General features: G+C 48.4%; 1 protein-coding gene across 1 annotated transcript; it reads right to left on the bottom strand.

The window, feature by feature from the left end:
* Nucleotides 1–3,005: 3,005 nt before the first annotated feature.
* LOC135914072 (very long chain fatty acid elongase AAEL008004-like) lies at nucleotides 3,006–4,214 on the bottom strand. Its single transcript, XM_065446803.1, has one exon. It carries the CDS (start codon nucleotides 4,010–4,012, stop codon nucleotides 3,185–3,187), a length of 828 nt encoding a protein of 275 aa, XP_065302875.1. The 5' UTR covers nucleotides 4,013–4,214; the 3' UTR covers nucleotides 3,006–3,184.
* Between the last annotated feature and the right edge of the window lie 9,521 nt (nucleotides 4,215–13,735).

The following is a 13,735-nucleotide window of genomic DNA, read 5'->3' as shown; positions in this document are numbered from 1 at the left end:
ACTTTCGGCGTTACTATATCACTTTCGCGTGACGTAGTACACGGCGCGTAGAATGATTCGAGCTGTTTCCAGCCAATCAGCTCAACTGGTTTTGTCAACCAGCCAGTCAACGATCACTGAAAGTGACATCTCCGAAAGTGACCGTCTGGAAATATGCGCCCGATGTCCGCCTTTAGTGAGGCAATCACGGCGCGCCCCCTGAAGGAGAAGAACACTCGCCCACTCTTCGAACCCACAGAAAACGCCGTAACTGGGTACAGCTGTTCAGGCACCGAAGCTCCTGTAAAGTGAGGTCGCGTCCACATTTCGGGAGGCAGTACCACGCACCTCTCGGACACCTTTATCTCGATTCAAAGTTCACCATCGCTGGAATGACAAAGTCTCGTCGAGGAAGAGCTCAGGGTCCGTATACAGTTACAGCGTATGAGTGGAGAGCACCTCATTCTAAGCATACGTGCCGGCAAAACCCTTTATCTGCCAGCGGCTTCTGGTCGGGAGTGGGAAAAACGCCGTGACCGCGCCGTGCTGCAACTGTTTCTGGCCTCAGTGTATCGGCGCGTACCATGTGCAAGCCGTCACGTAGTCCGCATGGGCCACGGAAGTAAGCAAGCCAGCCCGTCACGTTTGCTCGACGTCGGCCGATACCGAGGCGCACGCACGGGCCGGTACCCACGAGCAGGCGCTGGCAGCTTGCGAACCTCCACTCACTACGGGCTCCTTTTTTTCTTAGTATCGTCGTTGCTCAGTGTCTTATGTTTTGAAGTCGTTCCCATCGCACGGGAAGCCTCGACGAGAGTGTTTCGCGGCCAAGGTCAACGGCGTTCGGCAAGACGGCGTTGCGAAGAAGGGCGCGATTTATCATCTGTGATTGCAGCCGCGGCTCCGATGTACGATAAATAATGTGAAAAAAAAAAGATACGTGAAGACACCGACATCTTATTGTGAGACGATGCCGGTGGGGTAACGAAACAGCTCGCAGCTCAAAAAGGTTTTCGAATGGCACCATATATTAAACACTGTAACACAAGTTTCCTATTTTTTTTCAAGAAGCTCAGAAGAGGACCTCTTAACTGCCACAACGCAAGGATCCCGGCAGGAGAGGACTCACGTGTTCGAAAGGAAATTTGTAAATATTTCAATATTTCCTTATGCGAAGAGGAAGGAATAAGCTTCTTGAGCTCGTTTTTCGATTCGCGCGATTGCTTTCTCTGTCGGCGTACATTCTGTGTTCTTGCACTTATGCCTTCTTTCAAATTCATCTTAATGGTACTATGACAAAATAGGATTCCTAATAGATCAACACTTTCATACTTCTTGGATTTTCCTGGGCTCTTGTGTTCTTGTGTGTGCGCGCGCATGTGCGTGTCAGGCAATTCACCACAAATGCCGGCTTCCAAAATATCAAGCCACAGGGCCTACATTATTTTCAAGATTCTTTCACCTCAATCGCAACCTGGATGTGCGGTCGATGATTAAGCGAAGAAGGACGCATCTTGTGTAACCCTGCAGCCAACACTAGCCCCAATGGAAGGCGAACTTTGAACACCGACGTAGTAGGATCGACGGCGTATTCTCTTGCTTATTGCATTCCACTTACGTTTTCATTATTGAAGGCCACTTTTTCTGACCGAGACCAACAATTAACTGCCTTTTGTTTCTCATGACTTCCAGAACAACCCAATTTCCTATGGGACTTGGTCGGTCTTCCGCGCTCTGCGAAAAAAAAAATAATGCCTGCCTCTATCGCATCTGCCAGTACCGCGTGCACGTTAGAATTAGTCTGAACTAGTAACCAACAGTTGAAGTACTACCGGCACAGCATAACAAGTGCTACATGTAGCTTCAAGCGGCCTTCGAATTCGCAGCAAGTCGCGCCAAAAGTGGCATTTCTCGCCGTCGTCTTCGTAAAGTTAATGTGTCGCCTCCTCTCATTCGGCAAAAATTGCGTAGGCATGAATGCCGGGGTGAACAAGTGCAACGTCTGCTCGCGCGCTTCGTGATTCAGGCGAAGGTCAACCCTTGGATCATTTCCGTTGAATGCACATCTCTTGTCAAAAGTATACAGGAACTACGTTACCTTCGCAACCGCAAGGCCGGCTACAAATTGTTTGAGAGAGTTCCCGAGGTATGTCCTAAGTAACAACGCCTTGGTGAATGAAAAAGCTAACGCACTAACTATCCAAAGGTCTGGAGTGGTTCCCTGTGGATCCCCACGGGAACCACGCCACACAGCCGAACTACATATATGGTGAAGGCGTGGAGTTGCCCGTAAACTTTTGACAAATGCTGTACATCCGAGGGCAATGCGAAAGCCCGAAGGCCTACCGCAAGGTCGCGGTGAACTATAGAAAAAAATATTCAAAGCTTTCTCGCGCTATCACATAGAAAAGCTACTGCGGCGGTAACGAAGCAAGCCAGCTCGGTGTCACCTCTTATTTCTGGGACGCCTTAAGCGTTAACGTTTCGCAGTGGCAAATTTTATTTTTTTAGTATTTATTTATTTATTAGTATTTATTTTTCTCAATAATATAATTTATGAATTCGGAGATCATGCTCAGTACTTTGAGTCAAGGCACTCAGCATGATCTCCGAAGCAGCAGGTCATAGAGTTTACTCGCCGAAATGTGAGGCCGCTGCTGCGATAAAAGGAACTTAAACGAAGATAAACGAACGACAAAACTTCAGTAACAAAGTGTTATACACGTACAAAACAAAACGATGAGCTCTTCAGTGGGGAAGCTCTGGGTTTTGCTACGATGCAGATATGCAAGTGCAGCGAGCGGCAGGCTTAGATTAGTGGAGAGCTGGACCGGTTATCGCTCGCACTATCTCTGCCTGAGATTCGTGCTTACCTTATGCGAACCTCAGACATACGCGCTAATGCTGACGCTAGCTGACGTCGGTTGTTTCGGATTGCTAACTTTCCCCTTGAACCGAAAACGGAAAGAGAATATTGCGACTTGAATCCGAAATAAAATAACAAACGTTCTGCTTACGTTCCGGCCAATAATGTACTTTTTATCGTTTTTATTTTCGTTTCGTTCAGACACACCGGCTCAAACGCCCTGTAAAAAGGAGCATAGGCAAAATAGGCACATTGTCACAGAAGCCACTGAACACAATCTGCATCGCGGCCTGATACAGATTCGGCAGAGAGGAACCATCGGTAAAGTTCGTCTGAAGGTCAATTTATCTTCTTTATAACGCCGTTGAGCGTAGTGAGAGCCTTCTTGTTGCTGTAGGCGCTTGCGTAGAATCGAACAAACATGACGAGGAAAAAGAGACCCTGGGGCAGACCAATGTAGATGTGAGCGGTCGGGTAGCCGCAGTCCACGAACAACGGAATCGTCCCGTGCAGCATCAAAACGACAAACTGAAACATTTGAAGCTGCGTCAGATATCGCTTCCACCACAAGTAGGGCCGCACTGACGGTCCCAGGAGAGATAACAGGTAGTACGTGTACATGATCACGTGCACGAAGCTGTTGAAGATAACAGTGAAAGCCGCGTGGCCATCCGCTCCGTATGCGAGCCCGTACCAGCCGATGGAGACCACCAGGACGTGGTGGGCCAAGTGCAGGAACGAGACGTGCGATTCTTTCTTGCGCAGCACGAAAAACACAGTATCCAAAAAATCCACAACTCTGATCCAAAAGTACATCCAGCAGTGGGTCAGCAGACTCATAGTCTCATCGTCGCGCGCTTCGAAGTCTATGCCTTGACAGATGAAGCTGTAACCGCCGCCCAAGTAGGTCTTGGACAGAAAGGCTACCACAAAGTAGCAGTTCAAGAGCACCATCGTGGCGTTGTAGATCACGATGACAGGCTTGATGCTTTCGTAGGGCTTTCGCCCCTTCATAAAACGCGGCCCACCTATTTTTACGACGTATACATAGCCGAGCAAGAGGAAGAGCAGGAACGGAACGTTGCCGACCAGGAACCAGCTGGCGGTGCGCGGGTCCCTCCTGAACCAGCCGCCTCGTGCGGCGGCGGTCACCGACGCAGGGTCCATGGTGTACGGCTTGCGGACGTGGGCTGCAGTCAACTCCGCCGTCTCTGTCCGTTTGACGAGTGCCAACGCATTTCCCGGAGTTTTGAAGTCTTAACGAGCGGCCAGCAGGTAAATGTTAGTCCTCGTTGTACAAGAGGTGCATCAGCGTTAAAGGGAGTCGAAAAGCATTAGTGGCCTGTAGAACTGGGCGTGTGCTCGCATGTCGGCGCTGGCGCTTTGTGCGCGCGTAAATACAGTCTCGTTGCGACGACGACAGGCGCTTGCACGTGGCACGAGGCTGCTTTAAATACTTTAAATAAGGATTGTCGTTTCTCTGGCTGCAGTCATTAAGATGTGTGGAAGGTTTCCACGTGTAGTAAATGACACGGGCGCAAAAAAGGGGCAAATTAGGAAAGCAATGACACCAAGAAGCATGAACATTCCTTTTCAGCAACACATGCGAGCATGGATGGTAGCCGAAGACTCTTGTCGACGTCTGCGGAGGAAGATTAACCAGACACTGCTAAAGGGCTGCGAATGGCAAGGAGCAGACACATACATCGTCGAGGATGGCTTTTTGTATGCGGTGTTTCTAGACAGAACCTGTCTTAATGACTTGCGTACAAAGGAGACTCGCTAGTGCAGGTGAGGTCGAGAGCCGCAGGCCACAATTTTTCCGCATGTATTGCCTTTCTTTTTTCCATTAGATCAAGTACGGGCCGCCTAGCTCGAGTGAGGAATCAAAATCAGAAGCATGACGGGCCGTCTCTGTTGCGAGCAACGCAGTACGAAACCGTGATTGACCAACTAGAGCTACAGTAAACGATAGAAGCGTACGAAGGAGTGCGTACAGCCTGCGATTAGACTATCATATTTGGTCATCGTGGGAGGTTAAAATTTTGCGCCCTATCAACTTGCCACAATGCTTGCCAATCGATTACTCTGCAGATCACGGCTTGCTTACATGCAAGGACGAAAATATATATGTAGAGAGAGAGATAAAGAAGAGGAAAGGCAAATAGGTTAAGCAGGTTGCACCTTTTTTGCTGCTGCAGACTGGTAGAGGAGGAAGGGTGCAGAAAAGCAAACACTAAACGGCGAAGGAAAGGAAGAACAAGTGACACGTGAAAACACAATAGCGTTTACCGCAGAGACAGAGGCAGTCGCAGAGGTCAGTCTTCTTCAAAAGTGTTTAGAAAACAAACTAGCTTCGCCTTAACCAACAGAGATTAGATACTTTACACGAATTCCTGGAGAAATAAACTAAGCAGACTTCAGCTATTCATTCGGCATTACAATCGCAGCATAGGTTCTCAAGACATCTTCCCAAGAACAAGTTGATTGCGATGTTCGCAATGGCTGTCTACTACAGTATTACCTACTCTGGCATCCGAAATGCATGCGTGTAGAAACGCCGCAATTGTGGTGCGCGGGAACACGTACAATTGACGAAGCACGGATCTTGCGTGCAAATTTAATGCTTATCATGTACGGCTCCCCCAACGTTTGCACATTGCCGCAGGGTCAGCAGTTCGATATGCAGTGGTGGGCGAAGTTTTATTATTATTATTTCTTAATCGGATAGTGACTGTTAGGTGAAGCTAAGCGGGACAATGATGGCCTGACGAAAACGGCGTAACTGAAAGATTGGACTGTTGGACACGATTAGTTTTTAATTGCTCTGAACTACAGCCGGTATAAAAGAAAAGCCGAAAAAAATAAAAAGGAAAGCACGTGCTTTCAAGAGTATGCAGTTATCGGGGGGCTAAGAAGAGACCGACAGCCGCAGCAAATAAACGAAAATAGAAAACCGCTTAAAGCACTCCGCTAAAATTATCGCGCAAATCAATCGACACGACAGTGGTAGATGATAAACTGATGAAGATCAAGATTTTTTTCGTTTGTGAAAAGCTGTAATAATACTAGATATTTAGTAAATATCAAGCCACTCGCCCGACCTTTCAAATTATGTATGTTTGCGTGTGCTGTAATACTCACCTTCATATACTTGAAAAAAAAAAAGAAATCCTCGTACTCAATAAATTCTTTTTCGCAAGGGCCGCTCCTTATTTTCCGCAGCTTTGGTTCTGTCTCGTTGTCGCCTCACTCACTGGGATACTGGCGAGCGCTCAAACCCCACCCAATTAAAAGGAATGCTTACTTAGAAAAAGGTCTATAAATTTGGGCACAAATTGTTTGCGTCTTGAGACCTTTCCTAAAGAAGATACCTCCAAGAGCAGTGACCCACGAATGCCACTTCCCAGTGCAGTAGATGGCGCCACTGTCGTATGACCATGAGCTGCGAAACTAAGATTTGATAAGATTTCGAACGCTAATATATTGATGTATTAGTTTTGTTCTTTTATATATATGTATAGTATATACAGAGTAGGATAGCCACTGTAAGATTATGGCTGGGGAACCGCTGATCTGCGTTGCGTAATATTGCATAAACACGACTACTTATGTCGGTTACACAGAAGATTTGAGGTTTCTTTTACTTATTTTACTTGCAACAGCTAGCTACGATTAGTGTTTGCGCTGATTCGTGAAGCTACTTGTCTGATGTCTCTCGTGCGTCACATGGGCTTCCGATATGTGTAATCAATAAAAAGTTTACTAGCGCTATCAAGTATGTCAACACTGGTTCATGTCATCCTGTCTGAAGCGTCTCGCGTGTGATGCGGCTTATGAGAACAAAACTAAAGAGGCGGGAAAAGATGCAAGAATATGCATCCAAATCTTGGACGCATAGCCCTCATTGCCCGGGTGCATGCAAGCTAGCTGGCGCCAGAATACTATGCTGCAACCAAGAATATTAAAGGAAAGAAATTTAACCTCATTGGCTGTATAATTTATCGTGCGGTGGCGGGAATGTGCGTCTTTCATAAATTAAACAGGAACGAGGACGTAACCTTAAACGTAACCTGCAAGAACACACCTAGCCCTGCCGTCTTACACCACTGTTACTACGGGTTATACCCGACTGGTGCGTGTAAAGCATGCGGACACAGAGAAACGTTGCGACACATGCTCTGGGAATGCGCCGGCAATAACGGTACCGAAACTGTCGCCGTTCGCGACGTGCTGTCAGGATTGGGGGCTCAATCCCATCGTCCGTGGTCCTTTGCCAAGATTGGAGTACGGCATGAATTCGGAGGTAGCTGGCCCATGCCGTCGTCCAACTTATTTACGCTGAGATCGTTGATGAAGTGAAGAACTGTTTCTCATCGAGAACGAGGAAAAGGGTTTATTTACAGAAATTAAATCAGTCTAACATGACTGCTTGAGAAGAAGAGTATCAGTCCAACATGACTGCGTGAGAGAAGTGACTCAGTCTAACATGACTGCTCAAGAGAAGTGTTCTCAGCATTCGCACAACCACAGTTTTTATACACTCGATCCGCCGGTCATACGACGCGGCGACTGTTCGTTTACTCATCACCAACTCGCCGCTGCTCTGCAGAACAGTTTATGTACACAAAGGCAACCGCGCTCTGATGCCCGACGACGGCGTTGGCGGGGTGCCGTTCCGGGAACTATCGACGCCGATCGAGGGTCGCTCGTTGTTCCGTGCCACGCCAAAGCGTGAGACGCACCAAAATACGTCGTCCCCACGGCAGCTTGTCCATGCGTGTCAAATCAGCTCCGCGTTGGGGAACTCCGGAATCATTGTTCACGCACCGAACTAGTTCCGTCACAATGTCGAAGGGGCTGGAGGAAGGCGGCGGATTTCAGCGCAAAGGCCGCTTCTTTGAACGCCTCCCAGCTGCAGCGACGGAGAGGGAGAGGTGCGCGTCGTGTCGCCCTGTCGTAACTGTGTGGCAATCTTGTTTCGCAGCTCGCCATTCTTGACAGCGCCTCCATGGCCCGGAAAGTCGCGACTGTCAAGCGCTGACAACCGCTAGGCAGGAAGAGAACGGCTGCTGGTCAGGGGGGGATTGATGTCTTGGCTCGCAGCGACCATTTGTGCATTGATGTCACCGCCCCAAAACATCCAACAAGGACAGGCAACTGCAAAATGAACCCCACAACACGGCTCTGCGCCGAGATGACGTGCATTGGCTCTCACTTTAGACTCGCTAGGCTTCAAAAAAACAACAACATAAGTGCAGAAACAAAAAAATGCTACATTTCACTATGCCAATTTCTGAAGCAAATTCCTGCTGACAAATTCAGCAATTATTGGAGGGAATTCTGCCAAATGAGAGGGGATTTTCTTCGCCTAAAGAAAAGCTAACACTAGTAACCTTAAAATTTAGGCGGGACCCTCAAACGCAGAATTCAAATTAGCCTGCTCAAACCATCCGCATTGCTATGCAACTTTCCCTTCTTATATCTAACGGAGAAGTTGTACTCTTGGAGAGTGAGGCTCCATCGGAGCAAGCGGCCGTTTTTGTGTGACATTTGATTGAGCCACGTCAGAGGACAGTGGTCGGTCTCGAAGATGAACTTCGCTCCGTACAAGTAACACGACAACTTCTGGGCGGCCCAAATCAAACAAGCGCATTCCTTCTCTGAAGCGCTATAGGCTTCCTCTCTTACATTTAGTTTACGGCTGGCGTAGAGGATAGGATGCTCCTCGTTATCGTCGCCGACCTGACTAAGGACCACGCCCATACCTCTGTCGCTTGCGTCGCATTGCACTATGAATTCCTTTGTGTAGTCTGGCGCGCGAAGCACAGGGCGAGAAACCAATAGCGTTTTCAAACTTTGAAAAGCGTTCTCTTTGTCCTTATCCCAGTGTACGTTACTCGGTGCTCCCTTTCGGAGGGCGTCTGTTAATGGACTTGCCAATTGCGAGTAATTCGGAATGTACCGTTGATAGTACCCCACAAGTCCCAAAAATGAACGAAGGTCCGTTTTCGTGCGCGGCTGAGAAAAATCTCCAATCGTCGTTATTTTCAGCTCAGCCGGCCGTCTCATGCCCTGACCGACAACATGGCCCAGATAAGTAACCTGCGAACAACCAAACCTACACTTTTCCGCTTTCATCGTTAAGCCGGCTTCCCTCAACCGTGAGAACACCTGTTTGAGGTGCGATACGTGTTGTTCCCAGCTGTCGGAAAAAATGGCCACATCATCAAGATAAGGTAAGGCGAACTCCTGCAAGTCCTTTAGGACAATATCCATTAACTTAGAGAAGCTAAACGGCGCGTTCTTCAGCCCGAAGCTGAGTGCGAGAGGGCGAAAAGTGCCTACAGGCGAGATGAATGCGGCATAGCGGCTGGCACTTTCTGAAAGGGGAACTTGCCAGTACCCCCGCACGAGATCTATAGTTGAAATGTATTTAGCAGCGCTAACTATTTCAATTCGTTCCTCAATGTTGGGTATCGGGTACAGCTGATCCCTAGTGATGGCATTTAACTTCCTGTAGTCAACACACGGACGAGGGTCCTTGTTAGGGGTTTCTACGAGTATTAGCGGTGACGTGTAGTCGCTCTCAGCGGGCTCAATAACTCCCAACTCTAGCATGCGCTGTATCTCTGCCTCCATAATCTCTCTCTGTCTTGGAGACACCCTGTAAGGTTTTGATCTTACTGGTTCGGTAGAGGTCAGCTCAATTTCATGCGTTATAAGTTCGGTTCTACCCGGCCGATCGCTGAATCTGTCGAGATATTCCCCTAACACCCCTTTTAGCTCATCTAGCTGCTCGGGTTTTAGAGCGTGCGAGCTTACCGAGTGCTCTACTACTTCTTCTAGGCCGATTTCAGAGTTGGAGGTCGCCCTATATTCGTCAAACTTGGTACTAGTGCCATCCGGCTCTTTGACGGTATAGTTAACGACTCCGCTCCGCTCTACATACGGCTTCATCAAATTACAGTGATATATCCTCACTTCCTTCCTGCGACCGGGCATTCTCAAAGCATAGTTAGTATCTGAAAGTTTGTGCAACACTCTAACGGGCCCGTCCCAGTGAACTTCAAGCTTGTTCTTTCTTGAAGGTTTGAGGATCATTACCTGGTCTCCGGCGTTAAACGTACGAAGCCTCGCATTCTTGTCATAATAGAATTTGGCGTTCTTTTGAGCTAGTGCCATGTTCTTTCCGACTAGTTCTTGGGTTGCGCTTAGCCGCTCCAGTAAATTTAGCACGTATTCAACCACGGTTGGACTCTCCCCTCTTTCCTCCCACATCTCTCTTAACATTCTCAGTGGAGACCGGAGTGTCCTCCCATACACTAGTTCTGCTGGTGAGAACCCTGTCGCCTCATGTGGAACCGTTCGCAAAGCAAACAAAGTTGCCGGCAGACAGTTCTCCCAGTCCTCCTTGTGCTCGTAACAGAGCGCACGCAAAACTCGCTTAAGCACCGAATGCCACCTCTCTACACTGTTTGGCTGAGGGTGATAGACAGAACTGTGTATTAACTTTACCCCGCACTTTTGCAAGAATGTGGAAGTCAGTGCGCTCGTGAATACTGACCCTTGGTCTGCCTGAATTTCGGCTGGAAACCCAACTCGTGCAAACACTGTCAAAAGCGCGTCTACTACTTCGGTGGAGCTGAGCTCTTTCAAAGGGATTGCTTCTGGAAACTTGGTAGCCGGACACAGCATGGTAAACAAGTACCTGTAGCCTGATTTTGTTTTTGGAAGAGGCCCTACCGTGTCTATTACAAGTCGTCTGAAAGGCTCTGTTATTAAGGGCACTACCTTCAGTGGAGCTTTCCAAGTCTCTCCTGGTTTACCAGAACGCTGGCAGGCGTCGCATGATCTTACAAAGTTTTCTACATCTTTGAAACAGCCAGGCCAGTAGTATTCCATAAGCAATCTTTCCTTTGATTTGTTTATGCCTAGGTGGCCGGACCACCCATTTCCATGACAAAGACTCAAAAGGTCCTCCCTATACTTAGTAGGTATGACTAACTGATCTAAAATCCTACCCTTTCGATGTCTGTAATGCCGATACAACAATCCTCCTCTCTCATGTATCGTTACGTTGTGCCTAGCAATGCCTTCTTTAGCTGTGTCACGTAATTTAGCTAAGCTCTCATCATTCTTTTGCTCAGCTGCCAGTGACTCTCTATCCACGCGTAAGAGTTGATCAAAGTTCTTTGAGGCCGGTGATAATAACGACCCTGTCTCGCTTGTGAGCGCGTCTGCTTGCTCTTCCTGCAGGCTAGAACTCTGACACTCTAGTGCTACGCTCTCATTGAGCTGGTCAACTGGCAGGCTCTCCTCAACTGTTCTTTTGTCCCTCGGGCCTAGCTCGGATTCGGGTATTGAAGTTATCCCCTTTTCTGCTTCCGCTGGAGGAGCTTGAGCATTTTCAGCCGAAAGCGCCGCGATCTTAGGAGCTTGGCCTCGGGTCAATGCCTGTACTATGCCCTCTCCCAGTTTGAGCCCTCTGTCACGCAGTAACTGATTCGAACGATTCGAAAAGATGTAGGGATACTGCAGTGACAAAAATTTGGAAACTGCAGCCTCAGTCTCTAGCTCCCCGAATGGTCCACTGATTTTGACTTTGGCCATGGGCAGACACACGCTGTGTTCTTCTACAACCTGTTTTATCCATGCTACTTCTTCGGTGAAGTCATCTACCATCACGTAAGACGGATGGACAATGTCCAGCGTGGCGGCACTGTCTCTTAGCACTCGGCATGGTTTTCCATTAACTTGCAGGTCGTGGAGATACGGACTTAAAAGTTCCATATTCTCATATTTTTCCTCCACGTAGGAAAAAACTACGCTAGACTTCTCGCAGTTTACAGCTATATGTCCCAGTTTGTGGCATTTGTAACAGCGAATTGGTCTAACAGATTCGAATTTTCTTTTCTGTTCTTTTTGTGCGGTTTCTCCGTTAAGTTTCTCCTCGCTCTTTTCTGCGGGCTTTTCCGCCATGTCTACAGGCTCTGATCGTCTAGTTTGCGCACCCTTTTTGAACGGAAATGGTTTCCGCGGTCCATTTCGACCGTCCCAGTTTCCCTCCTCGGCGTTCAACTTTCTACGGGTTGCGTACTCTTCGGCTAATTCAGCCGCCCTTTCCACAGCGTTTACATTACCTCTGTCTTGCACCCACAGTTTCACAGCTTGGGGGATGGTTTTGTAAAACTGCTCTAGACACATGCATTCAATGATCATGTCTCTGCTGTCGTACGCTTCCGCGCTTTTAAGCCACTCGACTAGGTTGGCCTTTAAGCTATATGCAAACTCCGGATAGCCCTCGCTATCTTTCTTGCCTGTGCTCCTAAACCTTTGCCGAAAAGCTTCGGCTGAAAGGCGGTATTTCTTCAGGAGACTAGCCTTAACTTTTGCATAATCATATGCATCCTGCACACTCAGTCTGGCGATTACTTCCGCCGCCTCACACGGCAACATAGACAGCAACCGCTGTGGCCATGTACTCGGGCCGAAGTTCATCTTCTCGCAAGTCCTTTCAAAATTGCTTAGGAACAAGCCTATGTCGGTCCCGACCTCAAATGGCTTTAATAGCCTGTCCATGCGGTACGATTCTGCCTCACTTGATCGACCCAGAGCGCCTTCACTTCCTTGAGGCAACTCCAAACGTTTGCTTTCAAGTTCAAGTTGCATTTTCCTTAACTGAAACTCGCGATCTTTATCGCGTTCCTCTCTCTCTCGCTTTTCTCTTTCTCTTTCCCGTTCTTCTCTTTCTCTTTCCCGTTTCTCTCTCTTTTTGAGAAGTTCCATTCCCATTTCAATATCTTCCTCACTGGCCTGATTGGAAATTAGCTCCAATAATTCCGATTTGAGCATTTCCTTGCGTACATCTAGGCCCAGTTCCTCACCAACAATCAACAACTCGTCTCTCAGCAGTGTCCTTAACTCCATGACTGCTGCTTTACTGCCTTGATTCTGCTCTCTAAATCTAGCTAGGAAAAGACAACCTAGCTAACACACAACAATCTAGCTTCCCTACTGTTCTAAACAGAACAACCACAAAATGAAGCCTAGAGAGTCAAAGCAAAAACCAAGCACTCACCGCAGATACAGCACCATGTCGCAAAGTCCATCTCACCGCTGTCAGCCAGTTGTCAGGATTGGGGGCTCAATCCCATCGTCCGTGGTCCTTTGCCAAGATTGGAGTACGGCATGAATTTGGAGGTAGCTGGCCCATGCCGTCGTCCAACTTATTTACGCTGAGATCGTTGATGAAGTGAAGAACTGTTTCTCATCGAGAACGAGGAAAAGGGTTTATTTACAGAAATTAAATCAGTCTAACATGACTGCTTGAGAAGAAGAGTATCAGTCCAACATGACTGCATGAGAGAAGTGACTCAGTCTAACATGACTGCTCAAGAGAAGTGTTCTCAGCATTCGCACAACCACAGTTTTTATACACTCGATCCGCCGGTCATACGACGCGACGACTGTTCGTTTACTCATCACCAATTCGCCGCTGCTCTGCAGAACAGTTTACGTACACAAAGGCAACCGCGCTCTGATGCCCGACGACGGCGTTGGCGGGGTGCCGTTCCGGGAACTATCGACGCCGATCGAGGGTCGCTCGTTGTTCCGTGCCACGCCAAAGCGTGAGACGCACCAAAATGCGTCGTCCCCACGGCAGCTTGTCCATGCGTGTCAAATCAGCTCCGCGTTGGGGAACTCCGGAATCATTGTTCACGCACCGAACTAGTTCCGTCACAATGTCGAAGGGGCTGGAGGAAGGCGGCGGATTCCAGCGCAAAGGCCGCTTCTTTGAACGCCTCCCAGCTGCAGCGACGGAGAGGGAGAGCTGCGCGTCGTGTCGCCCTGTCGTAACTGTGTGGCAATCTTGTTTCGCAGCTCGCC

The sequence above is a fragment of the Dermacentor albipictus genome, chromosome 3, assembly GCF_038994185.2.
Source record: "Dermacentor albipictus isolate Rhodes 1998 colony chromosome 3, USDA_Dalb.pri_finalv2, whole genome shotgun sequence".
Taxonomy (NCBI): domain Eukaryota; kingdom Metazoa; phylum Arthropoda; class Arachnida; order Ixodida; family Ixodidae; genus Dermacentor; species Dermacentor albipictus.
The sequence above is the reverse complement of the archived record's forward strand: the minus strand, read 5'-3'. Positions and strand labels throughout refer to the sequence as shown.